Genomic DNA, 27,289 nt, shown 5'->3' with positions numbered 1-27,289 from the left:
AGTTGAAGGAGTTTGATGTAAGAAAGTTGATGATGGTAGGACTTATGGAGTAATAGAGGCAGGCTGGGAGCGAAAGCAGGCTTGGAGCATCATGAGAGAGGTTCCCATCTCTTTGGGGTCGCGCTCCCTGGAAGCTCCTTCCTAAGGAGCGCCGAATTGAGGTTCTGAGGTGGGAGCGGCACCCTGAGAGAAGATTCCTGCTTCCAAGGGTAACCCACTAAAATGGTTAGGAACATCCTACTGGGAAGACTTTTCTGTGAAGCCCCACCATTGGTGGATCCTAACAGGTGATTTCTTTCAATCAAAATAAAGATACCCATGTGAACAATGGAGAGATTGGGGGCAAAATACCAACTTGGGAACCATTCAAAAAAAAAAAAAATAATAAAAAAAAATAAAAAAATATATATATATATATATATACCAACTTGAGCAATCCTTATTCTACTGCACCAGGTTTCATAAAACAGTGGAGAATGATAATGGTGCGTAAAGTTGCTTATGCTTGTTCACCCACATGACATTTGCATGATTTGGACCATTCATCCAAAAGGCCCAGCAATGAAGATGGTGATCAAAGCCACATCTGCAGTGGCAAAAGTAGAAGCCCCTAGTTTAGACTAAAATGGAGGCATAAAATGGGCCAAAAAAAAAGGGTCAAAGAATTAAAAAAAATAGAGAGGACTCTGATGTCCTGGAGCATGATACTAACAGAACCCGCTCCAAAACTTCTTCAAAACAAAAACTCCAAATCCACAGACCATCAAAGCTCTCTGAAACTACAAAGCATCTGAAACCCTAGGATTTCACCTCGAATGCAAGACTCAATCATCTAAATCAAGATAAAACCTAAAAAGATTGAACTTTGAAAACCTGCATATACACTAAATTCCTGTAAGTGAACCATCAGCTTCTCTGAAGATTCAGGGAAGCTTCATTAGGTCCGAAAATATCCATCTCAAACCACAAATATCATCTATATTGTTAGAAATAGAGAAATTTCAGAACATGTTCGCAATCGGATATTTATTGCAGCCCATCATTGTCATATCAACAAAATGAACTGCTACCTAAACAGAGAAAAGAAAAATACCTAACTTCAGTGAAAACAATAAAACTTCTCCTAATCTGTAAATCATCAGCAATCTAAAGATGTTGAGATCACATCTCACACGTAATCTCAGCATAGAAACACAAGTCTTGATTTGTTCGGTCTGGGAAGGGACACTGATGATTACGAAGCAATGTCTAGATTGTTTATATGCTACGGCCATTGAGGGTGCCTCTCAATAAAAATGAAAGAGGGTAACAGATTTACCTTTACTGTTTTAAAGCTGAGATTTGAAAAGGAGAATCAACAATAGTACAAAACGGATTGGAAAGAAAGGGGGAAAACACGAGGGTGTATCCAAGTTGAAAGGACTTCTGTAATTATTATTTTCATTAGCAACCAGATAGATACAGGAGAATGTAAATGAGTTTTTGAATTGTACAAATCCAGAGGAAGCAATGATATTTACCAATCCCGCTTCAGCGCGGTGTTTCCAAATGTTCATTTCCGCTTGTTTCCACAGCTTCCTAAAGGTAAAAATAACAATAACAATTTAGGGGAGAGAGAGAGAGAGAGAGAGAGAGAGAGAGAGAGAGAGAGAGAGAGAGAGAGAGAGAGAGAGAGAGAGCACATTCAAACAAATCACGCATCACTACACTGCAAAAAATGAAATAAATAACTAAACTTGCCATATGACCCTTATATTTCCAACACACTTATGGTATAGATTACACTTATCGTATAAATTTCCTAAGATCCCACCTGATGAGCAAACTGAACTTTGGCTTTTTAGAAAAGATAGCGAAGTAGAAATTAATTGTCCTTGAAATCTCTTCCAAACACATGACAAAGATGGGAAAACTAGAAATTGAAAACAAAACAAGTTGGAACCAGAATAGATTTGAAACGTCTAAACTTGGTGGAGAGCAGCTAGAATTGTAGAAAGTCAATTTGTAGAGGGTGATTTTAGAGAATTTCACAATGTATAGGGTATTTTCAAAAACTTGAAAGGATTTTTAAGACTTCTAAAACATAAAACAGTGGGCATGAAAAGAAATGTTACAAGGAAACAACAATTCTGCAGTACAGTAGATTAGATATCGATCAAAGTGCTACCTCTTGGGAACGAGCTTGAGAAGCAAAGTTAAGCTGGCAACTTTCCATGTTTGAAAGCAACTGGACTACAGGCTTTAGATGAGGAACACTGTGAGAATCAAAATTATATTAGCCAACCGAAAAGACTGAGACCAAACCTTCCCTACTTCTAAAAGAAGAGAACTCCTAGTAGCTCGTAAATGGGCAAATGTGTCATTTTAGTGTTCTAAAAACCAGTGAATGGATGAAACAGACAAATGGAAAGCACGCCTTCATTAATACATGCTGGTGAAATATGCATTGCTTTTACAAGCTTTATTGCATTTCAAAAAATGATGAGGGAAACTAAGGTTCCTTTGATTTGGGAGTGCAACTTTAGTCTAAAATTGTGTTAGGAGAAAATCCAGTATACCTTATAAGTAAAATTGGTTTGCCATATGGTAGAGACTTTAAGAAGAGAGACAGAGGAACATCAGGCGTTTTTTTTTTTTTTTTGCAATGGTCTCACTGAGCAGACCTGGCCTGGGGTGTGAGCTTGGCTTGGCATCCACATGTGAATTGCATGCACATGTGCTTCTCATGTGGGCCCTATCCATGGCTCTCTATGTTTCCATTTTCTTTTCCCATCTTAACCCTTTAGCATTTGTAGAGGGTTTTCCTCAAGTTGTTTTGATGTAGTACAACCCATAGTTGCCGGAAACTCCTTGGGCGGGTGGGAAACCTGTTTCCCCTAAAACGTGTTTCTCGCGGCTCGTTTCCCCTAAAATGAGGGAAACACGTTTCGGAAACGTTTCCAAAATATGATACAAAATTGGAGAAATGTTTTTGAAACACATGGGGAAAATATGGAAAGCTTATGTAAAACATGTGTAAACGAGTGACAAATGTATGCAACACTCGTATAAAACGCATATGAAACATCTAGAAAACATGTGTGGAACTTACAAAAATCATTTTGGAAAAAACAAAAAACACATCATTTCCTAAGATGTTTCTTGTACGATTTTCTATTGTTTCTCGTTTCTCGTTTCCCCTGTTTTTTTCATGCGTTTCCCGTTTCCCGTTTCCATTTCACGTTTCGTTTCCCGAATCTGTTTCCCACCCTGGTAACTATGGTACAACCTCAAATTGAGGTTGAGGATATGATGGATCGAGCATCTAAAGGTTGTTATAACCATGGTTTTAGATATTGGTTTCAGTTTCGGACTTAGCCGAAACCGAAATTTCGGCCGGAATTCGGTAAAAAAATAAAATAAAAATCATTTTATCTAAATATCGATCGAAATTTCCGGATATTTCCGTACATCTCGATTTCGGGCTTGACTGAAATTCAAATTTTGGTCGAAATTTAAAACCATGTTTATATAACCCATGCAAGAAGAGCCAAAACAAGGGGCGTATAAATGGACCAGAGACATGAGCTAAAGAAGATAGGAGTCGGGACCATCCGTGAGACATTCTGACGGAGTCCCACTCCACTGTAGGACAGTTTGAAGAGGATGGTTTCAAGTCATAGGGGTATAAGGTATTTTCTTTAAGTTTCACTTAAGTCATCGAAGTGAATTAGAATGAAACTGAAGTAATAGGAGTATATAATTGAGTTTAGATTTTGGATTTTTTTTTTTTTTTTTTGTGTATATTAGAATAAGAAAGAAGGTAGGGTTTTGCACAAGGTTTTATTGCCTAAAAGGGCGGCCCAATGCACGAGGCTCCTGCCATTGCGGGGTCTGGCGAGGGGTAGATGCACAAGGTTTTCCTGCCTACTCCCACTTAAATGTAGGACAGCTTGAAGCATATGGTTTTAAGTCATAGGGAATAATAGGCATTTTCTTGTAAGTTCCACTTAAGTCACTCGGGTGAATTAGAATAAAAGACGGTCCAATCCACTCCCACGATACTATTCACGTCATTGCCACATTATTGTTTATGACACTATTTACGTCACTATTCACTCAAATTTTTGAAGATCTCTACAATAATTTTCTACAAGATTTTTGTGGGGTTTGGCCTTCAGTTGTAGTCTATCTAGATCAAATCGATTAAGATTCTCAATCTTTTATTTGATTCTAGATTTGAGGTATAATGCTGACAATTTTAATGAAAAGCTACATATCAATGTGAACTATGAAAATTTTAAGACGAGCAACTTGAGGAAGGAACATAAATATGATGTTCGGGTTTTCTTGTGCATTTTGGGGGGAGGGAGAGGACTCCCTCTTTCAGTACATAAACGCTAAGCCTCCTATCCCTCTATCCATTGACTCTTTGTTTTAAGATCCTTCCTCGAGTTGCTCTTCATGAAGTTTTCATGTTTCACATTGTGAGCAACACTTCATGAGGTTCGCGTGGTCAACGGTTCGTGAGTCCACACTCTGTCAATGAGAACATTTCATCATGGAGTCATCTTTCCAGAAAGCCCTTTCACCAAGATTTTGATCTAGAGGGGGACAATCTTTGCCTCAAGGAAAAAATGTCAAATCCTCGACTCGATCCAGAACGATAAGTCACTCTTTCTGGGTTTTTTTTGCTTCTACACAACATTAAGGAATAACATGTGGTTCTATTTAGATTCTCCAACTACATCTATAGTGTGTGTTGTTCGATGCCTGTTGAATGCTTATGTTGCCATTATCAACTTCTAACTGTATGGAATATCATCCTTGACATCAACGTACACCGAACTGAACATTTTTAAGGGAAGAGACATTTAAAAAAAACATTTTTAAGGGAAGAAAACACCTATTGGTTAAATATGTCAAGCCATGGAGATAACTTAAAATATAAGAAGTTTGATGGGAGCAACATTAAGCATTGGCAAAAAAATTTGTCATTCGTGCCCTATAAAATTAATATGTTTTATAGAATCTAGATGTCATGTGAATGAGAATAAGCATGAATCTACTGCGGCACAAACAGCTCAAAAATGAGATAGAGAGGACTAGTTTTTGTAGAAATCATATCTTGAACCTAGATAACAAACTATATTAGTATACTCTGAAATAAAAACCGTAAAAAGTCTGTTTGAAACTCTAGAGAAGAAATACCCCATTGAGGTCCTACGTTTCAAGAAATATACAACAGGGAAATAAATCAAGTTTAAAATGCTCGATGAAAAACTAATGATTAATCAAGATCTCCAGCTAAAAATTGAAGAGATTTTGGCCGCGGAAATAAAGATCGGTGACTCATTCCATCTTGCAGGCATTATAGAGGATTTATCCTCCTCTTATATTGATATAAAAATAGGATGTTTCCTGATTGTAATAACATGATCCTAGAGGGAATCTTTGTTCACGTAAGAGCCAAGTATGGCTCTATTAAGGATCCTTGGAGCCATCTCGCCAAGGATCCTTGGGCAACGCACTATCAAGTAAACGGCGTCAACAGTTCGTAGTGACCACTTGGTTGACAGGATCATTTCTCCTTGGCATCTTCCCAAAGAGCCCTCTTGTACCAAGTTTTCAATCTAGAAGGGGTGATAGAGAGAATGTCAACCATTCTATTGGATCCACATAGGTAAGTCACTCTTCCTTGGTTTATTTCTTCAAATACAGCACCAAGCAATAGCTCATGATTCTACTTACATTTTACATATACATCAAGAAATGGTACATATCTAATGGTCTAGTTAAAATGCTTCTTTTACCATTATCGGATTATGGCTAGAAGAAATATCATACTTTACATTTGGTCATCTTTATCAGCATAAAACAGAGAACAAAATAATCATTCAAAAAAAAGGCTCAAAATAGGAAACTGTGAAAGGGATAAATTTTTTTTAGTCAATGTGAATATCATGCATTCCATCTATGCAACTACAGATCTCTTGATTAAAAGAAAAATCGATAGAGCATCAGTAATAACAATCTAGTCACCCAAGAACATTCCTACTGCTACATAAATAAAATAACAATCACAAATTTTGAAATTCAATTCAAACCCAAAACAAAACCAAGCACATGCCTTAGTAAAATACAGAAATGAAAGTAGGATATGTTGTTGCCTCAAAAAGAGAAAATCTTTCATGAACTTCAATTTTCATAATAAATCAAAGACTCCCAAAAGAGAGCACCTTACATCATAAACATATACAAATTCCACCTCGAAAACACTTTCCCTCTTAGACACAAACATTCCAAACCTTCCCTACACACTTTCAAAATAGAAACTTTAAAGACAAACAAACCCACATGTCCCTAAGAACAAAATAGAAACTTTAAAGAAAAAACAAAATAGAAACTTTAAAGATAAAAACAAATCCACATGTCCCTAAAAAATTATTTTATTTCCTAAACTATTACTAAAACAGTCAAAATTCAACCTTCCTATTTCACTTTCAACCTCCTCAATTAGAAATAGAATGTTTGAAACACTCCCTAATTTTTCCAAAACATGGACTTTCTAAAAACCCAACAAAAATATTCTGAAAAATCAAATAAAAGTCACCAATTTCCATAAAATTTCTTTCTTCAAAAGCCAACCTCCTCCAATTTCGGGTTTGAAAGATGTACACATTCACATTGTGTAAATTCCACTATCTTATATTTCATTGTCGTTAGAAGAAAAGCATTGAACGGTTCTCTATCAAAATTTTCCTTTTCCTCTCTGATAAACTTTCGAATTTGTAAAATTAAAGAAACTTCCGGTAATTTAGAACACTAATCTTCAGATCAAACAGAAAAGCAGAAGACCAACCTCTGTAAACCATTTTCCAAATGCGCATCCAGTGACGAAATGACACGAGGCATTTGCTGTAATACCTGCTCCAAAAGCCAGCAAAATGCCAAGAATATTAGTAGAGGTTTCACATTCGAAGTCTACCTTCCTCACCACAAGATTGTGAAGGAGGGCCCATACTTGCCCAGTGTTGTTGATAGTATGGGCTTTTGCCAAGAGGTTCTTTGGGAGCCTCGTTAGGAGGGCCTGCAACAAGTACAAATAAGCATTTACTACCTCTGATAGCAAATTTTGAACTAAGAAAAACACACAACGATGCAATTGAAAATCAAATAACCTTGGAAGTTATAATCATTAAAGGCTACACAATTTCAATTCTTTAGTAATTGAAAAGTTGGTGAACTGTAATCTTATGAGAATCAAAAAATTCTAAAGAGTAAATCCAATGCCCTAGATTTTGACATGAAGGTAGGGATCGGAAAATAAGGAAAATAAAACCTGAGAAGGAGAGGATTCGTGCATGAGGCGTAGGAGGTTGGATGTTGATTGAACTGCTTGAGATATGTGGTCCGACACAATTGCTTTCGCCGTTCCTTCTCTCGCTCCTGCTATTCCCGCACTTGCCATCTCCAAACAAAGGTAAAACAATCTCTCACAAAATCCCTCCCTTTTATAGCAGAAATACAATCGAATTGTTTATGAAATGACAGAAATACCCTATTATTGAACTGACGAAAAATACACATATCCTAACCCCCCCCCCCCCCCCAGCTCTCATAGATAGGGTCTGTACCAAAAATCCGTTCCATAGAACATCCTAACCCTTCCAGAAGTGGAGGAAAAACTTGACAGATAGGGTCTGTACCAAAAATCCGATTCATAGATCATCTTAACCCTTCCAGAAGTGGAGGAAAAAATTGACCGATAGGGTCTGCCAAGTTTTTCCTTACACAAATGGAAGGGTTAGGATGATCCTACGCACTTGATCATTGAGTTTGAGGGAAAGTGTTCAAAGATGAAACATAGGGTTTGGTACATAAAACGAATTTTAATTCAAAAGGATCAAATAAAAATTCCATTCCAACTCTGCCATAATCAGAATACCACATCTCCGGGTGCATTTGGATTGGTGGAATTAGGCGCTGGATTCGGGATCTGATTCCAATCTGCCAAATTCTAGCATTCGGTTAAAAAAAAGGAATGGAATCAAGGGGGTGGAACTTACACCAAGGTGGAATTATAGAGGAAAATTTGATGGAATATTTTTTCCCACCGCAAGAGGTGGTATTCTGATTCTACCCTGGTCAGAATAGAGTTTTATTAGATTTTTTGGATTAAAATTTTTATTTCATTTTTTCCTTATTCCATTTGAATTATTTAATGGAGGATATGAATAACAATTGGAATGTGATGTCGATTCTGATTCCTGATTTCGGCAATCAAAACACAAACTTGGGTCGCAAGGGTCAAATTGATTCATTGTCAAGGTCTCAAACCCAAAAATTGAAGGTGGTTCTCTCAACAATATTCGGTGGCTGGTCAAATTGATAAATTTTGTCAAGCTCTCAAACTCCGGGATGGAGCCACTAGCTCAATTGGTCAAGGCTTTGTTCTTCACCCTTGGGGTGGGTTCAATCCTAGATCACCTACCAAAAAAAAGGTCTCCGGCCCGTAGATTGAAGGTGATTGGCTGAACAATATTCGATGGCTCTATAGAGAAGTTGTATCCACTCAGATATTCAGATTTTTCTCATCATATCCCCCAATATTCGATGGCTCTATAGAGAAGTTGTTTTTCTGAATCTTTGTTTCTTTGTTTTGTGTTTTCTTGTGTGGGGTTGCATTGTGTTTGGCTTAGCCCTTTTTGTAATATACGAGAGAGGTAAGTTATTTACACACTAGCTTAAAATACAGTGGGACCCACACTGTTTGGGTGATCCAAACCATTCATTTGAAAGGCCCTCACATAGATAGAGTGTCCGCAAAAAATCAGATCCATAGGATCATCCTAACCATTTGAAATGTAGAGGCAAAAAATGGACTAATTTGTGAATGTTTATAGACGTCCATTTTGCCTCCACAAATCGTAGGGTTAGGATGATCCTAATGATCTGATTTTTTGTGTACACCCTATCTATGTGAGGGCCTTTCAAATGAATGGTTTGGATCACCCAATCAATGTGGGCCCCCACTGTATTTTAAGTTATCTACACAAGTGTGTAGGAACCCTTTTCTCTATATATATATTTACCTTTTCAAAAAATAACTCAACGTTAATATATGTAAAATATGTTTTGCATTTTTTAAAATGGGAATGATACCTCCACCACCTTTTCTTTGCTTTTTTTTCTAGAAAAAAAATGCATTTTCACCATTCAGTTGTTTTTTCTTGAAAATAGGACCAAAAATTAAACATAATCTTGGGTAATAAAAAACGAGCCAGGCCTAAACACAATTTTGAGTCCAACAATCAGTCTTGGACTCAAAGTCAATTCTCAAAATCCAAAATTATTTGGAGTCAAATAATCAGTTTTGGACTCGAAATCAATTCTACAAATCCAAAATGAACGGGGCCTTCTTCTTATGGGTTTGTGAGTGCGGAGGAACAGGCCCATAAGATATACAAGATCAGAATCTTCTTCTATGGGGGTGCTGAATTTGAGCGAGATTTTAGTAAATCTCTCTCTCTCTCTCTCTCTGCTGAATTTGAGCGAGATTTTAGTAAATCTCTGTCTCTCTCTCTCTCACACACACACACAGTTCCTCTCTTCTTCACTTGAATTTGAAGTGTTAAATGGTTAATAGTTCCCCTATTCTCCTCTTGAATTTAATAGTTAAATGGTTCTCTCTCTCTCTCTCTCCATTATAACCCGAAGTAAAGATTTTCCCTGGTTTCTATCTTGGATTAACAGTTTTAGAGGTTTTATTTTTCAATTATCTTCTTATGTCCTTTATCGAATTCAAAGTAATTTTCTTTATTTTCCTGCACTAGAATAATCTTGCCTGCTTTTTTTTTTTTTTTTTTCATAATTTATATAGGAACCCGGGGTGACACCTTAAAATTTTTTGATAGATATAAAAATTACAAGAGGAGACTTAAATTTTATTGATAGAAATAAAAATTACAAGAGGAGATAGAACCCTTCATCTAACAAGTCATAGTACAATAAAAGTATGACAATAAAATCCGGGAGATGATATTTTCACCCCCCCTGCATTACGTGCGCACCCCACTTATAACCTGATTCGACGTGAAAAATGGGCAACTTTATGTCAAACCACGTTATAAGGGGGGTGTGCAAGTACTGCATTAGGGGTGGAAATATCATCACCTTAAAAACCCCTTTCCAACAATAAACATAAAAAGATTGGTTTTTTTTTTTTCGAGCATGAGGAATATGTTAGAGTAATTAAGTCAAGCAAAAGATTGCTTGAAGCATTACACCCAAGGTATCTAGTTTGGAATACCAAGTTTGTTGCCTCCAGCCCATATATATATTAGATACACTAGGGTTTTAATAGGTTAGTGGGCTCTAGCCCAATAGGTCCACTACACCGGTCCATTATCTTATTGGGCTTATATTAGAACATACATGGGTTATACTATATACCCAACAATCTCCTCCTATGTTCTCCATATAGCACAAGCCAATAGATAGATAGCGTAATGTTCAAAACAAAATATTGAATCATCTACATCACCATATGGTCTATATCGTAAACGATCTGTAATCCAACTGAAAACACGAATCCTTTTATGACAGACCAAGAGCTTTAGATATACAACAAGCTAAACTCAACTAAAAGGTAGTTTCACATATAAGTGAACCCCACTGATCTTAGAGGAATTCATTCATGGGGTATGATTCTCATCGAGATCCAAAATAAAGTTCCACAAAAAAGTGAACTCTATACATACTGAAATAAAAGCATAGTCTTTATGACTTTAGAAGATTTAAGTAAGTCATCTTCATCAAAGTCCAAATCAAGACAAGCTCCTCCTTTTTCGCCAATCCCTGTGAATTACCAAATATGGATTTCATAAAAATGAATCCAATCATTTGTGTAAAACACTAAAGTATCTAGTTCTACCTGAAGAAGAACTTAGTACAATTTCATAATTCATGAAAGTATCTAGTTCTACCTGAAGAAGAACTTAGTACAATTCCAAAATGACTGAAAAAGTATCAGTATCACCCTCACCATAAGCATCATTGTCAAGTTTCAATAAAGAACAAGACCTAAACAACTTCTTTTGCAAATAACCATTCCTAATTGTCAAGTTTCAATAAAGAATAAAACCAAATAGTTTCTTTTGCAAAGAACCATTTCATGTTTCTTTTTTGGAATGTTACAGTCATCTTATTCATATTTGAGTTAAGCTGTATCATCAAATTTGGAATGTACAACCTTTCCCAAAAAAGGACATGTCATCAAATGTGGAATGACATATAACAACTGTAAACATCATCGAAACATATCAAGTGCCTATCTTAGCCAAAACAGAGGGAGATTCAAAAAATTCAAAATAACATGGATTTAGGTTAAGACATGTCTACACGGTCTTTAACCCCATCTCCCCACAATTTTGAATATTCGATCTTTGGTCAGTCCCTGTTATGAGAGCTTCGGCCTATTATCCTTCGATTTCTATCAATCAAAGTGATAATCCCGTGTTCTTGAGATAATTCAGCATATGGCCTGTTGCAGCCTAAGATGTCTCCTCTTACCATTAAAGAGTGAGTTCTTCACAACCATTGTTATAGCTTGATTATCACATAACACACATAAGGAACTAATCCTTAACCCACTAAAGAACTAATCTTAAATCGGGTCAGTGGAATGCCATAACCATAATCAGATTCTTAATCCCTTAGCTTTCATCTATAGCTGAAGTTAGGGCATAAAGTTCCAATTCGACTTCCACACAACAACAATAAATTTGCTGTCATCTGATTCTGAGCCCCATGATACATCAGAATAAAACTTCCACAATAAGTGGATGGCACCATAGTTCAGAGCATACTCTTGAGTACACGAAAGGTATCTCATCAGCCTCGTAAGGGCATTTCTATGCTCATGGCCAGGAGTGCTAGTCAAATGACTCAGCATGCCAACTATAAAGGCTATGTCTGGTCCAGTGCAACACATAACAAACATGATACTACCAATCAGTTTAGAATAATCTAACTGATTTACACACTGTCTCTGCCTTAGAGATCAACTTCTTGGTATAATCAAAATGGTGTCTCAATCGGTTTGCACGCACTGCATCCTCATAAGGAAAGTTTTTTTTTTCATATAATGGGCTAGGCTAAGGGCGATTCCTTGCCTTTCAAAAACTTACTTTCGTACCAAGAATGGTATTAACAACACCAAGGTCTTTTCATGTCGAATTCTTTACCCAAGGTTAGTTTCACATTACTCACCACAAAGAGAGATTCGAAACAAGAATCAACATCTACATACAAGCAAATAATCATGACATTATTTGACACAAAATGATAGTAAAAGCATTTATCAGAGTAATTGATCAGAAAATCCAAAGCTCTTTACTACTTTGTCAAATTTTTTGATGTCACAATTTAGGTGTTTGATTAAGACCATAACAAAATTTTGTATAAGCACATACAAATATCTACTTACAGCCCATAGTCTTAGCCCTTTTTGGCAAATCGACTAGCTGTCAAGTTAGATTTTCTAACAGAGAGCTCATTTCATCATGAATGGCTTCTACCCATAACAAAGAGTCCCTAAATCTCATCACTTCCTGATAGGATGATGTATCATTCTCCAAAGGGTAGGTCACAAAGTCCTCACCAAAATTCTTGGGTACTCTACCACATATAAATGAACTGCATATACCAAAATAATAGTAACTACTTTAACATCTTATAAAGTTAGTCGTTTACCTGAAGAAAGGGCCAAGTTCACAGTACCAGTGTGAGTGACCTCCATGTCTGCTCCACTAGCCACTGTACCAGTCTCCTTTACTTCGATAACACCAGTGAAAATTTTCTTTGAGTTGTAAGCATGACAAATGGCTTCTGTATCCGACCACCAATTTGAAGAAGTACTGGCCTTATTTTTTTTTCAATATGGCAGTGAAACTTTTAGGCTCAGCCTTATCTACCAACATAGTAGCTTCCTTATATGGTGTGTCCAAACGATTAACGTTTGACCATCTCAAAGGGAATTGCAGTCTTGTCCATTTTAGTCTAATTTACAAAAATAAAATATGGAAAGAGTGCACCTGATTTGCGAAGTGCGATAACCAAATAAGAATAACTAAGTCGCGAACCAAATCCAAACTCGAATCCGAGATATCCAAGATGAAGCCCAACAGCAAGAGATTACCACCAAGGGAAAAACCCAAACCCAACCTATTGGGATTTACAAGGGGTGAACCAAATCCAAGGAGTTTCGGCAATTACTTTCTGCCCAAGAGGGTTTCAAACAAAAAATTTCGATCCAAGAGATAAGCCACAGATGAAATTTGACAAACCCAAACCAAAGTTCGTTGGGTAGAGGAAACCCAACTTCAACAAATTGAGGCCAATGAAATTGCAGCCCACAAAACTCTTGGCCACAATAATTTCTTCAACAAGTTGCAGAGAGGGTGTCAAAATAAACTTGCAAGTAGTGACCGGCTTGCCAAAGTAGAGAGAGCTCAAAATTCCATCACTAAATCTGATGAGGGTTGCCCAAATCTTGGATTTGTATAAGAAACCCATGTCAATCAGATTCACAAAATTTCGGCGTCCACCAAAAAACAAATTGCAGATAAATAGGTCTGCAAGTTGGTTGGGTTTTGCAGAGAGAGACCTAGCCACCAAGGTTTCGTCCAAAACCAATTCGTCATCTTTTGTCCGATTGAAATCGATTCTTGCTCGGATTTTTCCAATCGGTTCTTCAAACGTGAGATTTGTAAAAGCCACCCGAAACGATATACCCAAAACGATATATGTTGAGTGAAACCCACGTCCAAAATCCTTTGTACGTTATGCCGTTGATGGGGATCCAAAGCGTGAGAGCTCCGATGGAATAAACCCAAAAAAAATATTCTTGAACGAGAAGACGAATATCGGTGCTTTTAGGGTTGGAGCAATTTAGCCCAAAGCAATTTCGCCCAAACAAGAGTTTGCGTTTTTTTCTTCCTCTACTACCGTTGATGGTTTTGAAAACCCAATCAAACCCAAACCGTGAATTGAAGAGATAAACCCCAATTCGAAATATCACAGCCGTGAGGAAAACTTCAATCGATTGTTGAGTTCGTCTCCCTTAAAGAAGAAGACGATTCCCAAATCGATTCGAGAGATAAGCTAGAGACGTTCCAAAAATTAGGGTTCTTAAAAATGCTTCAAGATTGTTAGAGTAATTAAGTCAAGCAAAAAGTTGCTTGAAGCATTACACCCAAGGTATCTAGTTTGGAATACCAAGTTTGTTGCCTCCAGCCCCTATATATATTAGATACACTAGGGTTTTAATAGGTTAGTGAGCTCTAGCCCAAATAGGTCCACTACACCGGTCCATTATCTTATTGGGCTTATATTAGAACATACATGGGTTATACTATATACCCAACAGAATACACATTGGTCATATCTAGCAGCTCCTCTAGATCCCCTCGAGAGGCTAGCTCAGTTCCAAAATACTGAATTAGTGCTCATGTAGCAAGCACAATTTGCTATATATGCAATAAGGCTATCTTCCCTACAAATGTAAGTAATGATAAATTTCATAGAGGATAATATTTTCCTTAATTTTTTTAATATATATTGAATGTGCCACAGGGGGTCTGTCCTTGCCTTTTAATGATATTTACAAGGACAAGTCTTTTAGACTCAATTCACATTCTTTTTAAGCCAAGGATCACGCTATAGCGGAGACCATCTCTCATAGCTCTAGCTCCAGCCAACATATTAGTATTCTCATCATAGAAGTGAGAAAAAGCAAATCTTACCTTACTTTTATTTTCTCTCTAATTACACTTCATCATTTGGCTATGCCAAGGTTATCTCTAGCCGCGCAATTGACATTCAACCCCAGGTGTTGCTAGTAGGTCTTCTCTAGTAAACCAAAGAAGATTTTTTTTCTGGATGGGGTCCTTAATTTGAGTATTGATTTCATCTAAAGATAATATTTCCATGAAATTGCAATTGGACATAGTTTTATGGGTTTGCGAGGGAAGAGGAACTGGCTTGTAAGATAGACAAGATTAGAATATCCATCGAAAGTCGTAGTCAGAAAGATGTGGATGATGAAAATTCTGGCAGCAAAAGGGCTTTTCTACATTCATGTCTAGATGGCAACGAAGGTTCTACATAAGGTTCTTTGGGTGGATCTATCTGAACGAAGTTCAAAGGGCTGAATTTCCCTAAATACGATAGATCAGAAGAACCGACGGGACGGCCTTATCGTGCGAAGCAGTTTTTCTAGTTCCATCAAACTAATGACGAAATGAAAATCCCTATCTACATTCCATATGGAAGGATAACACCTGCAGTGGTTCCAATGGCATGAAAAGACTCAAAACAACATGGAGTGGAATGGGTTTAAACTAGCCTTGTGTGTTAGATTTGGCCTTACAGAGTTTGAAGACTTTGATTTGGCACTCAGCAAACTTTGCCAGACAACTTCAATATGGGAATATTAGAAACAATTCGAGAGGCTGTCCAACATGGTTGAAGGATGGACTGAGAAGGGGCTTGGTTGGGACTTTTGTTGGAGGCCCCAAGGATGTTTGGCGAGTGAAGTTCAAGTCTTTCGTCCAAAGATATTGAATGAGGCTATTGGCTAGGCACGCATGATGGAAGAGAAAATCCAACGTGGGAAGATAATTCAGAAGGCCAAAAATGATTGAGCCCAATATGAGTATCCCAACATCAGATCTGAAGGTTTCTTAAAGGTTTATAATAGGTGAGATGAAGGAGAGACTTTCTAAGGGGTTGTGCCACAATTGTGATGAATGCTTTATTCCTGGTCACAAGTGCAAGTTTCCCCAATTTCAATTGATTGAAGTTTCTGATAGTGAGAAGGAACAAGAAAAAGAAATTCACGAAGAAGAGCATCAAGGAACCTCAAGCAATAATCGATAGGTGAATGATTAAACGGAGCAAAAAGGTTGCCATCGAAGTGTTGGTTTGCAGTTACAATACAGTTTCCAGAGTTTCAGTCCATAGAACAGGGATAATTTCAAGGGGAGGAGTGTTACTTTTTTGCTATTTGTAGGAATCCCAAATAATCAGCTTGTTGCTGGAAGTTAGCTATCATATTTATCTTTTAGTTATCTCTTATTCATGCTTTATTCTAATTGAATGGGGAGTTCTAGTTGTGCTGGAAGTTGAGATCATTGTAGACGTTTATATGGTCTTATCTTTTAGTTCTTTCTTGTATGAGGGACGGATTCTCCCAAACAAACCATCATTTCTTCTCCTATTTTCTACTTGCAAGTACCTATCACAATGGGATTAATAAACAAAAATTCTTACAAATTGAACTGGAGTTGCCACTCGATGTAAGATTATTATATTAGACTGGATTTTTTGGTGTTCTAGCAACAAAACTCCCACAATGTTGCCACTAATAAACAAATTCCTTGTAAATAAAATATTGAACATTGTTGAGTTTCAGAATTTTATATAAAAGATATGAGAGAGAGAGAGAGAGAGAGAGAGAGAGAGAGAGAGAGAGAGAGAGAGAGAGAGAGAGATTTTGTTTCAAAATCTTAATTTGTAAGATGCATCAATCCTTATACTATATATAAAGCGTGAATCATGGGTTAAATTCTTCCTCACTTTTCTGTTATTTCCATTCATGTCCCACAGCCCAACACAATACCTTCTTCATTGACATTTCTAATTTTCCTTAGGGGTATTCTCGGCATTCATTTTGGGCAATAAATACCTAGCTCAAACGTCAAAAAAAACAATGCCGCCTGTTACTTCTTTTGCCTCCACCATACTTTAGCTTTTTGACATCTTCCATTTTTGGCAATAAGTTTTAGGGAAATGATTTCAGAACAACTATGTTTTGATACTGCGCTAATGTATCTTGTCTTTTAGCATGTAATTGTCACGTAAGTGCTTCTTGGGAATCGTAAAAACCCTTTTTACAGCTCTTTTGCTCTGTTTGGTTGCCGGGTATTTTTTGTTCCTGGGAGTTATGTGGGAGAGTAAGTTAAATTTTGGTCCCATCCCATGTTTGGTTGCCTTTTAGCACTAGGTTTTTTTTAATCCCACTCTTGTAATGATTACTTGTGGGGTGAATTTTTTAATCCCACTTTTGTAATGATTACCTTTTCATCCCATCCCAAGATAACCCCAGGAACAAAAATAAACTCTAGGAACCAAAAATAAGCTTGAGAAGAATTTTTTTCTACCCAACAGTTCAAGCAACCAAACAAAGGTTTTTTTTTTCCCACCATATCTCCCAGGGTATTTTTTTCTCCCACATAACCAAACATGGGATTTTTATTTTACCAGGATACTTCTAGGACTTTTTTTTTCCCACCTATCTCCCAGGGTATTTTTTTCTCCCACATAACTCCCAGGAACAAAAAAAACCCAGCAACCATACAGAGCATTAAATACTAAAAGACAAGAAACATGAGCGTCTTGTATCAAAACATGGTTGTGTTGAAATCATTTCCCTAAATTTTATTATAAAAAATCAGGAAAAAAAACCCGCCACCTATTTTTCTTAAAGTTCAGTGGGGCACAACTTCATAGGATAATCCAAACTGTTCATTTGATGGGCCACAACGTAAATAGGCTATACCCCATAAATCAGCTCCATAGGGATAATCTGAACTGTTCTATCAATAGAGGACTGCACATTATAGAAACCTCTATATAGATCAGACTTTTATTATCAGCCTTGTGGAGATGATTTATTGTGTACATTGTACTTCCTATTTACATTCTGGACCATCAAATGAACAGTTTGGATCATCTATGAAGTGGGTCCTATTGTATTTCTGGAAAAATATTGCACTTCACACACCTCCTCCACATAATTTGGCCACTTTTACCTTTAATCCTAAAAAGCAATTTTTATATCCCATATTAGGGGGCATATTGCGGAATGTTTTTGAGATCAAGGCCGTTGATCATGTAGAACATCATTAATAGACCCAAATTGTCTCGGTCCCATTCGATTGAACATCCTATGCATAAGATAACTGACTAAATAAATCAACGGTGTAGATTCTCTCGATCCAGGCGTGATGGATAAAGGGCCTACGATGATTAGATCAAGAATCTAAAAGAGAATTTCCATATTAAAAATGGGATATTTTGCAAACTTTAATTTAGGTCATTAATTCATACTGAAATATCTACAATACCAAGCATATATTTTTCATTATCTATTTCCCTTTAATAAATTTAGTGAAAAATCTTCAGTGCCAACCCACTCTCCTAAATAGAATCGTATTAAACCCTATCTACCACCGACAAAAAAAAAACGAAAAAACTATTTAAGCTTGTTATAGTTTCATTCAACTAAGGCTGAGCTTCATCTCTGCTTGATTTAAGGAAAACCCACGAATATATAATCCATCTCCGTGTGCATTTGTTTTTCTATTAGGCCAAATAAACATTTTTTTGTGTGTATAGACTCCTTTTTTATTTGATAGGCCTCATTCTTCCCAACTGGAAATGATGTTTTCATATCCCTTTTTTCCTACATTTTTACTTCTCTTCTGTGATTTACTTAGAAATACCTAAATAAAGTTACTTTGAAGAAAAGACAAACAAAAGAGGCGCCAAAATGGGTCAAAGGGTTCATCATACTCGGCATATCATCTCTATTCGTTTTTTTGTTGGTTTGAACATTAGTTTAAAATTGTTTCAACAATCCCAACATATTTGAAATTAAACTCATTTAAATTTTGTTCAACCAAGGTCAATCTGATATTTTTAGCCTAAATATAAACTTCCAAACATGTTTTAGAATTGATCTTCGGCCACCTAGAGAAGCAAGTTTTAAATTCACCCGCTGATTAGTTTCCTCTTATCTTATGAGTTTCCTTTTTAATCGGATTCTCTATTCAGAGTTGCACATTTTATGATATCATGAAAAAACTAACTCTGGGAAGAGAATCTAATTAAAAAAACCATTTCAATTCAATAAGTACAAGCAAGAATATAAAATAAATGGGTAAGAAACCAAATTTTAATAATACTATAACAGAAACTCGAAAAACTGACCATTCAAAAATCAATGCTAACATAATGTTTCTTTTTAATATCTTTTCAGCATATTTCTAGGTCCTGATTAACCATTTTATTCTCTTAAATCATCCTTACCAGATTATGGGGTTGTTTATGAACTTTGCTTGTACCATTCATCCTTGTGATATATAATGCCAAGTGCTATGCATTTCACTTATTTGATTAAGTTAAAAATCTCTGGGACTTATTAGGTCAGGTTAGAAAAATCTGGGATTCCTGTTTATGCAATTCCTGAGCATTTCAAAGGTTTGATCCAAAGCTTTCTGTTTACTCTGAAAATCGTAGTTTGAAGACAAGAGTTTGCCTATGCTGGAGAGATGACTTCATTATCTTCTGCTGCATTTATCTTATCATGTCCTATTTCTCATAACTTTCTTTTTCAGAATAATGGTGTATTGAAATAATTAGCTAAGGATATCACCTATTTATGCTTTAGTCTTTTAAAGGATTTATTTTGACTGGGATCAATAGAAAATGTACTTGTGTCAGCTATCAACCTGGAGATTTTAGACTTTAGAAATTGTGCTTCCAGAGTCTACTTTTTCACTTGCATGGTCCTGTTTCAACCTGCTTTGCCCATCCTGCTTTACCAACAAGCCTATGTACCCTTGGATTTTTTTACACTCAATGTTATAAGGAGTTGATCTATTTCTGGATTTTAGCTTAAAATTGGAGAATTCTTGCAAAGCATGTTTCTGTAAAAATTGGAGAATTTTTACACTCAATGTTATAACCCTTTCATGTTTCTGTGCCTTTTTACTGGTTCAGTATAAAATAAGAAAACAAAGTGTATCAAAGAAGAAAACAAAGCAGCCCTCTACTTGTTTTAGTATTTTCTACCCACCAAAAAAATAATTAAGAGAAAACAATAACAATTACATTCCTAAGAAATATGTGATTGAGAGTTACAGTGCAAAACCTAATCTTCTGTTCCTGTCCTCATACCTGGTTCAGACTTGGATCTCGTTAAAATCAACGGACGAGATGATCCAGAATCCCATCTCCCCATAATTTTCTCTTCCTTCTCAACTACTCTATCTTTCTCTTCCTCTACACTTCTCTCATCACCTCTCTCTTCTTCCCTTGTTTCATTTTTCCCTTCTGAATTTTCATTTTTTGCAAGTGAATCCAAAACCCATAAACGATTTTCCATTGTTGAAGCTCGATTTGGCTCGGATCTACATCTCATAAGCAAAAGTGCATTTTTTGGGGGCGAAGATGCAAAAACCCTCGGTTTAGAATTTGGGTCTTTCCTAGCTGAATTTTCCAAGGCTTTTAGCTTTCTATGAAAACTACTCGATTGGAAAGTAGATTGGGGAGTCTTTGATTTTCCATGGAAACGGTTACAACATAAAACCCTTTGAATCCACTTGCATCGGAAGAGATTTGCGAGAGTTCTTTCTTTGGATTTGCATTTGGATTTGGATTTGGATTTGGATTTGTTGACTCGAACTTGGCCAATACATGTAACCTTTGGGGAAGATGGTTCTTGGGTTTGAATGTTGTTCTTTTTTCTAAAAACAGAGGAGAACATGGGAGTTGAATGGGAATATCTCTTTCTTCTACCACTTCTATTCCCACCATTGTTTCTAAGAAATTGAGGAAGTGAGAATTTTTCTACTGATCTGATGGGACTTGAGGATATGATTGTGGGGCTTTTGGAAGAAGAAAGATTCATGATTGGATTTTGTTTCGATCTTAGGACTTTGTTTTATGAAAGATGGAAAAGGGGGAATCTAGTGGAGATTTACATGTGTGTTGCAGAGCCTCACCACATCTCTCTTCCCCTCTCTCTATTTATTACGGCATTATCCCGTATTAAAGGAGTGGATGGATGCAGTTGCAGTATGTGTGCAACTTGGGCCGGGCTCAGTCCGAACTGGATGGGTTCAACCATATTTCAATCCGGGTTGGGTCCACATTTTCTGGCATTAGGGTTAGGGGTGCAACTCAACTCGACCCGAGGAACCCATTTTTCCAACCCAAACCCGACCCAACCCAAACCCGACCCGAATTTTTAAGCTTACAAAAAAAAAAAAAACACTTTCATAAAAAACTTCGGGTTGAACTCGGGTCGGGTTGCCCAAACCTTCAACCCAAACCCGACCCAAACTCAACCCGACTTTTTTTTCGGGTTGAATCTGACCTAGTTGCACCCCTAAATCGGGTTGGGTCGGACATTTTCTCATGTTGGTTGGGTTGGGTTTGGTTAGGATTGGAAAAGGCCAGCCCAATTTAATTTTGGGTTAAGTTAGGGTTGAGGCTTTGGGTAACTAGCATCATCTCACTTTTTAGCATAATTTTATCTCGATTTCTAAATTCTTAAGATTATGTTTTTTTTTTCTAAATTGTTTTCAATTTTTGCAGAAGGCCAACTTAACCCAACCCTTTGAAACGACCAATCCCACTTGTCAGTGCAATTAAATAATAAACAAATGGGAAATGATATTTACGCCCCACCAGGGACACCCAGCACCAACGTACGTTGCAATCAAGCCCACTGGATTTTTCTGACATCAAGTGTAATAACCGGTAATATATATATATATATATATATATATATATATATATATATATATATATATATATATAAATAAAAATGGCCTCATAGGTGGGTAATCATCGGCCATTACTCATTTTTTCCCGAGTTAATCGGGCATGAAGACATCTGGCATAATGGGGCGTACGCGATTCGAACCCAACGCTAAGCGAGGATTGAACGGCTTCCTACCACTAAACCACCGTCCCAGATATCAACTAAAAATGAGTAGATACTTACACATATTAAAAATTACCAATAATCACTATTCATAATTACTATTCACAATAGTCACTATGCAAGATTACTATGCGGAAATACTACGTAAGATTACTATGCAGAAATACTATGCAAGTTCACTATTGAGATAAACTATTCAAAATTACTATTCACAGTAGGACACACCGAGTACTATTCACAAACGGGTCCCACACAAGCGGGTCCCACATCAGCGGGCCCCACACAAGCGGGTCCTACCACCAGTGGGACCCACAACAAGCAGGACCCACAAATAGCGGGACCCAACTCCATCGGGACCCATCACTAGTGGGAACCACTACCAGAAGGACACACCGCAACCACTTTCATTAACTCATTGGTTAAGCGGGTCACTCCACAACCACTATCATTAATGAGTAGTTGCGCTTCACTGACGAAAATAATAATTAAATAATACTAATCATCCTGTTACTATTCAAGCAGCCTTTACTATTCATTTATTTATACCTTTACTATTCCTATATTTTTGTAAAAGCATTTAAGAGAAGCATTTAAGAGAGTAGTTGTGAATTTAAGAATGTAGTATCTATAAATAGAGGCTCTCATTTTGTTATTTCGACAAACCCTGGTAGAGCTAAAAAATTCAGAGAAGAAAGAGTAAGAGAGAGAGGGAAAAAGAGAGAGGAGAAGGAAAAGAAAATCCACTTCATCACTACCAAGGTAAGTCTTTCATATAGATAGTTAAAGTATTTATTATGGGTAATATGGTTGGTTATACCACCTATGTAAATATTAGGATAAAGCATGCATAAGAGGCGATAATTCGCTATAGATTATGCAAGTTTTATCATCTTATTTGAACGGTGAAATGCTAGCATAATAACCATAAAGTAAACTTTAATCAAAGAAAGGCGAACTGCTCAGTATAGTAGCCAAGAAATAAACTAAATCAAAGAATGGTGAACTGCTGAGCATAGTAACATGTGGGGTCCACATGAATAGTAACATGTGGGGTCCATATGAATAGTGCATGCTGGGTCCCATGATCTTAAAAATTTAATAGAAAGAACACTGAACACAGGGAACATTATTTTGGACATAGATGGACATTACCTGGACAGAAAGGACACTGCCTTAAAACATGAATTTGATAAAATTAGAATATATTTACAGGTTATCCACTCCAAGGTGTAAGCTCAAACAAACCTGTGATCAGAAAGCTATATGTAAGGGTTTTCGTCCATTGATTCTCTTTTGCTATATGTAAGGGTTTTCTTCCATTGATTCTCTTTTGCTATATGTAAGGGTTTTCGTCCATTGATTTTCTTTTGATATATGTAAGAGTTTTCTCCATTGATTCTCTTTTGATATACTGGATGTGAATATTTCATATTCTTTGATTCTCTTTATACGCAATTGCTATAAGAGTTTCTATCCTTCTAAGATCCACAACTGATGAGAATCCAAGGGGGATCCTTTCTTTCAGACCCCATTCCTTTCAGATAAATGATTTTACTGATAAAGCTATAATTCTATTTTGTATCCTCGAAACTTGTTTCCGTGAGATATGTTTATGTTTAGGGTTTATCCTGTGATATCCTAATTCTGGATATGGACTGAGTTATGATATGATGACAGGTGGACGCGTTATAGTCCTCCATGTGCACGTGGGTAAAGACGACTCTAGAGAGTGTAAATCTAGAGGATTATGAGCCGAGGTATGGCTATGAATGGGCCGAGATATGGCTATGAATGAAAGCATCTATGCTTAATGAAGTCTATATATATAATTCTATATATAATTCTTGATATCAAGTTCTGTAAGTTTTCTCTATACGTTTGGAAAGTATGTTGTGCTTATTCTTTCTTTCCATGTTTATAATGTGAGATGTCCTATCTGCAAAATATCATGTTCTTATGAGCTTGACAATTCTACATCACTTGTTGTTTATACCCTACTGGGCTATTTGAGCTCACCCCTTTCTTTTTCAAGTTTTATTGTTCCAACCCCCAGGTGAAGTATAGATGAAAGATGAGGAATGCTAGAGTTGAATGCAGAACTGTTCTAAAGGACAAATATGTTTTAAATATGTATCAATTATGTCTTGAATTAAGATGTAATAAGTTAGACCTAATTTCTGTAAACCCTCTAAACGTAGTTGTTGTATTTGAGATCTTGGGAATAATAAAAGTTTTTCTACGCACCGAGTTGGTATTTCCAAAAAAAATCTGGGGGCGTTACATCAAGCACATTAGCCCCCCTTTCATCATTGATACACTGACGCTCGTTGTCCCTGGTGATCAAAAGGGGCGTAAATATCACTTCCCTAAACAAAATAGTGGCTTAATAATTGTATCCCTCTAAATAGGTCACAACTATATCATTTCCCTTTAATGTGAAGAAATGTAAAATTTTCCCTAAAAAAAATTTCAAGAAATATTTTTCCTTCATATATGCTCCCATTACACAAACCTCTTTTGAGATTGTGGCCTACTTTGTGACAGCTCTCACTCTGGTTTTCACTAAATAGTCTTTTGTCATAGGTCTTCTCTTTCGGGACAGTGCCCTAGATTAAGACAATTTTTTTATCTGATTACTCAAAGTAATAGCCCCTTTACATAGGTCTCACATTTGGTGACTCGAACGCTAGACTTGATGTTAGCTTTGATACCAAATGTTAGATACCTAAACAATACCGCAAAAGATGGAATGTGGTAAACACATAATTTTAATTTTAATCGAATAAAAATAAAATAGCAAATTGAATGTAAAAATATAAGAATTTTAAACTATAAAAAATATAAAAAGAAAGATAATAAATAATTGTTAAAAAATTAAATATAGTTATAAGATAATAAATACAATAAATGACCGTTGTGGGAGCTTGTCCTTGTGCAAGTTGGGAGGTGAGCTCAAGGAAGAATTTGTAGCTAGAGAGTGGTGGTTGGTGTATCAAAATAGCCATGGTTAATCCAACATAATTAGGGTTGAGCCTAACAAGGGCATAGAGAGCGAGCCCGGATTCGCCAACATGGCATTGAGCAATGTCGAGAGGGCCGGCAAGGACTTGAGGCGGTTAACATATTTAGTAACAGAGACCAATCCTTTGTGCATGGTTTATATTTGGCTTCAAAGTCGAACAATTTAGCCATGTTTTGCAACCATGATTTTTTCCCACGGAATAATAGCTTACCCAATGGTGAGGGATGGCGGGAGGGGGAGAGACCTGACCTAGACTGAGTGAGGGCGAGGGTGAGAAAAAGGCTAAACAACAAGGAAAACTAAAACTCCACTCCATATAATTTATATTTTCCCCGTCCTAGCCACTTCTCACCCTCTCCTCACCAATGCCCTCTCAAGTCTATCCCTCTCGCACCCTCCCCACGCCTCTCACCGCTTGATTAAACTAATATTCCGCAGAAAAAATTTCATGGTTGCCAAACTTGATCTTTGCGTTGTAGATTTAGCTAAGAAAGTTGTTTCAAGAACACATCATATGTCATGTGCCGACTAGAGAGTCACAATCTGGGAGAGAACCAATTCTGTCATGGTATACGTCAACTTAGTAAGGTTTGATCAACCTTTTTCTATGCAACATAGTTTGGATTTTGAAGAGTTGAATTTTTTAGTAATGGGGAGGAAAAAACAAGTGTTGGTGGAGGATCCATCGACCATTTTTAAGAGGTCGTGATTGTGTAGAATCGGCAAGAGTTGGCTATGCCAAAGTAGATAGCTATTTCAATTGAGGTGACCTGAAACAAGGCAGGCAATAATGGAGAGAAAGGGGAGGGGGCAGGGTTAAAAGTAGAGTTGAGTGGCTAAATTGAGGAAGAAAGAGTGGGTTTAAATAAGCATAATGTACAATGGAGAAAGGAAACTCTCTAAAGATAGAATTCAATCAGGGTTTGTTCAATTGTTTTCCGCTGAAAGGAAAGGAACAACCGAACAAATGAATGAAAGGAAACTGACATGGCAAAATAGAAAAGAAAGGAAAAGATACTGTAATGGAAACTGTGACGTGGTCATGCAGTTACTAGGAAACCCACATAAACTCAAAAAATATAAAATGATGCATTCAGTTGCATAGAAACTCAAGAGAAACTTTACTAACTTGATTCCAACCATTAACGTGACAGTCTAGGCATGTAATATGGTGCTCACATATAATATACACCCAAAAGTGCTAAAAATAATTGGGCCCAATTTATGTTTTACAATCATAAATTTCAATTGAGATAATGCAATGAACATAAACATATATAGCAATTACGACATTATAAGCGTGGTTGGAGAGTAGCATACATGAATCTAAAACAACAAGAACAGGAAAATTAAAACAGGAAATGAAGTGCCAAGTGCAGACTCTTAATATAGGGAGATATTGTGGAAAATATTCTAAATTTTGGGATTATCGTCTAATAAACTGTTCATTGAGGGGAAGCCATTGGAGAGGACCCACTTGAAGAAATAAATGGAATCAAAAAATGATTTGATGGTGGAGAGTTGTGATCTTGGGGAAATCTCTGTTTTTTTTTTAGATTATTTTTTCATTTGAGAGAAAAATATGGGTCAATAGATATGATAAATTGGTCGATAAATAACAAGTGGGAGATGATAATTCCACTCTCTTTTTCCTTTCCAACATTTCCTTTCCAAAAGACAAACAAAAGTCAAAAGGAGGTAGAAATATAGTAATTTCTAGGAAAAGATAAATAGAAGAGGTGGAACATCCTACCTCCTCTACGTTCTCGACAGCCTATCTTTGTCTCAATTAATTAGAAAAAAGCCACTTTTGGTCCTCTTCTCTATTAATTAGAAAAACCGAGCCACCGGTTCAGGTACTAAATACTATTATTATTGCTTGGGCAATTAGACATCTAACTCGAAATCAACCCCTAATCACAATGACCTTGTATTAGCCTATAAAACCTTATATTGGTCTAGAGAGAGAGAGAGAGAGAGAGAGAGAGAGAGAGAGAGAGAGAGATGGGCATTTGCTTTATGAATTCGAGGTGTTCTATCTTGTAGGGAAATGTGAAAGAAAATAGGCATTTTCATTATGAATTTTGAGATATGTCTTGTACGGAAATGCTTCTAACTCGTGTAATTAAATAAGAATAAATGTACTTAGTAGATGAAAGTAAATAACTGTGCAAAAAAGGAAAGATAGAGAAAAAACAAGGTCAATGAGAAGAAAACAATAAAGATAACTTTCGAATGTGGGTTTTTTTTCAAAAAAAAATAAAAATTCTTCTTTATACTTCATCTCATGTCACACCCACATGTGGGAAGTTGCTTGTAATTGTACGATACTAGTACCACCCTGGAATACATGACATGTGCTTATAAATGAAAAGGTATAGATGTAAATTTACATTGTAAATAATGTAAATTTTTTGAAAAGGGGAGATTAAGAAAATGATATGTAAAATAGGAGAATTTATATGATGGGTGGCCGTGAAAACACGTGA

General features: G+C 36.5%; 2 protein-coding genes across 5 annotated transcripts; both read right to left on the bottom strand.

Annotated features, from left to right (window-relative positions):
* Positions 1-413: 413 nt before the first annotated feature.
* Positions 414-7,521, bottom strand: LOC143874429 (tobamovirus multiplication protein 2B-like). Of its 4 annotated transcripts, none has more exons than XM_077376892.1 (5): positions 7,322-7,511; positions 7,004-7,069; positions 6,842-6,906; positions 2,168-2,255; positions 446-586 (listed from the first exon to the last, which is right to left on the bottom strand). In XM_077376892.1, the coding sequence occupies exons 1-5, from the start codon at positions 7,448-7,450 to the stop codon at positions 575-577; spliced, it is 360 nt and encodes a 119-aa protein (XP_077233007.1). In that variant the 5' UTR covers positions 7,451-7,511; the 3' UTR covers positions 446-574. The 4 variants fall into 4 exon arrangements, 3 of the variants coding, with proteins under 3 accessions (XP_077233006.1, XP_077233007.1, XP_077233005.1); XM_077376890.1 differs by lacking the exon at positions 446-586 and adding an exon at positions 1,414-1,578 and having other exon boundaries at positions 7,322-7,512; XR_013249134.1 differs by lacking the exon at positions 446-586 and adding an exon at positions 2,559-2,906 and having other exon boundaries at positions 2,162-2,255; positions 7,322-7,520.
* Positions 7,522-19,851: 12,330 nt separating this feature from the next.
* Positions 19,852-20,859, bottom strand: LOC143885335 (uncharacterized). The gene has a single exon (XM_077389467.1). The coding sequence runs from the start codon at positions 20,735-20,737 to the stop codon at positions 19,979-19,981; it is 759 nt and encodes a 252-aa protein (XP_077245582.1). The 5' UTR covers positions 20,738-20,859; the 3' UTR covers positions 19,852-19,978.
* Positions 20,860-27,289: the final 6,430 nt, after the last annotated feature.

The sequence above is a fragment of the Tasmannia lanceolata genome, unplaced genomic scaffold (assembly GCF_043159265.1).
Source record: "Tasmannia lanceolata isolate RefF3 unplaced genomic scaffold, GAP_Taslan_0.1 ptg000002l, whole genome shotgun sequence".
NCBI classification, from domain to species: Eukaryota; Viridiplantae; Streptophyta; class Magnoliopsida; order Canellales; family Winteraceae; genus Tasmannia; species Tasmannia lanceolata.
The sequence above is the reverse complement of the archived record's forward strand: the minus strand, read 5'-3'. Positions and strand labels throughout refer to the sequence as shown.

Coding starts and splice junctions, on each gene's coding strand:
- LOC143874429 (XM_077376890.1), bottom strand. CDS start 7,450: ATGGCAAGTGCGGGAATAGCAGGAGCGAGAGAAGGAACGGCGAAAGCA. Junction 7,070..7,321: donor ACGAATCCTCTCCTTCTCAG/GTTTTATTTTCC, acceptor TACTTGTTGCAG/GCCCTCCTAACGAGGCTCCC. Junction 1,579..2,167: donor CTCAAGCTCGTTCCCAAGAG/GTAGCACTTTGA, acceptor TTTTACCTTTAG/GAAGCTGTGGAAACAAGCGG.
- LOC143885335 (XM_077389467.1), bottom strand. CDS start 20,737: ATGAATCTTTCTTCTTCCAAAAGCCCCACAATCATATCCTCAAGTCCC.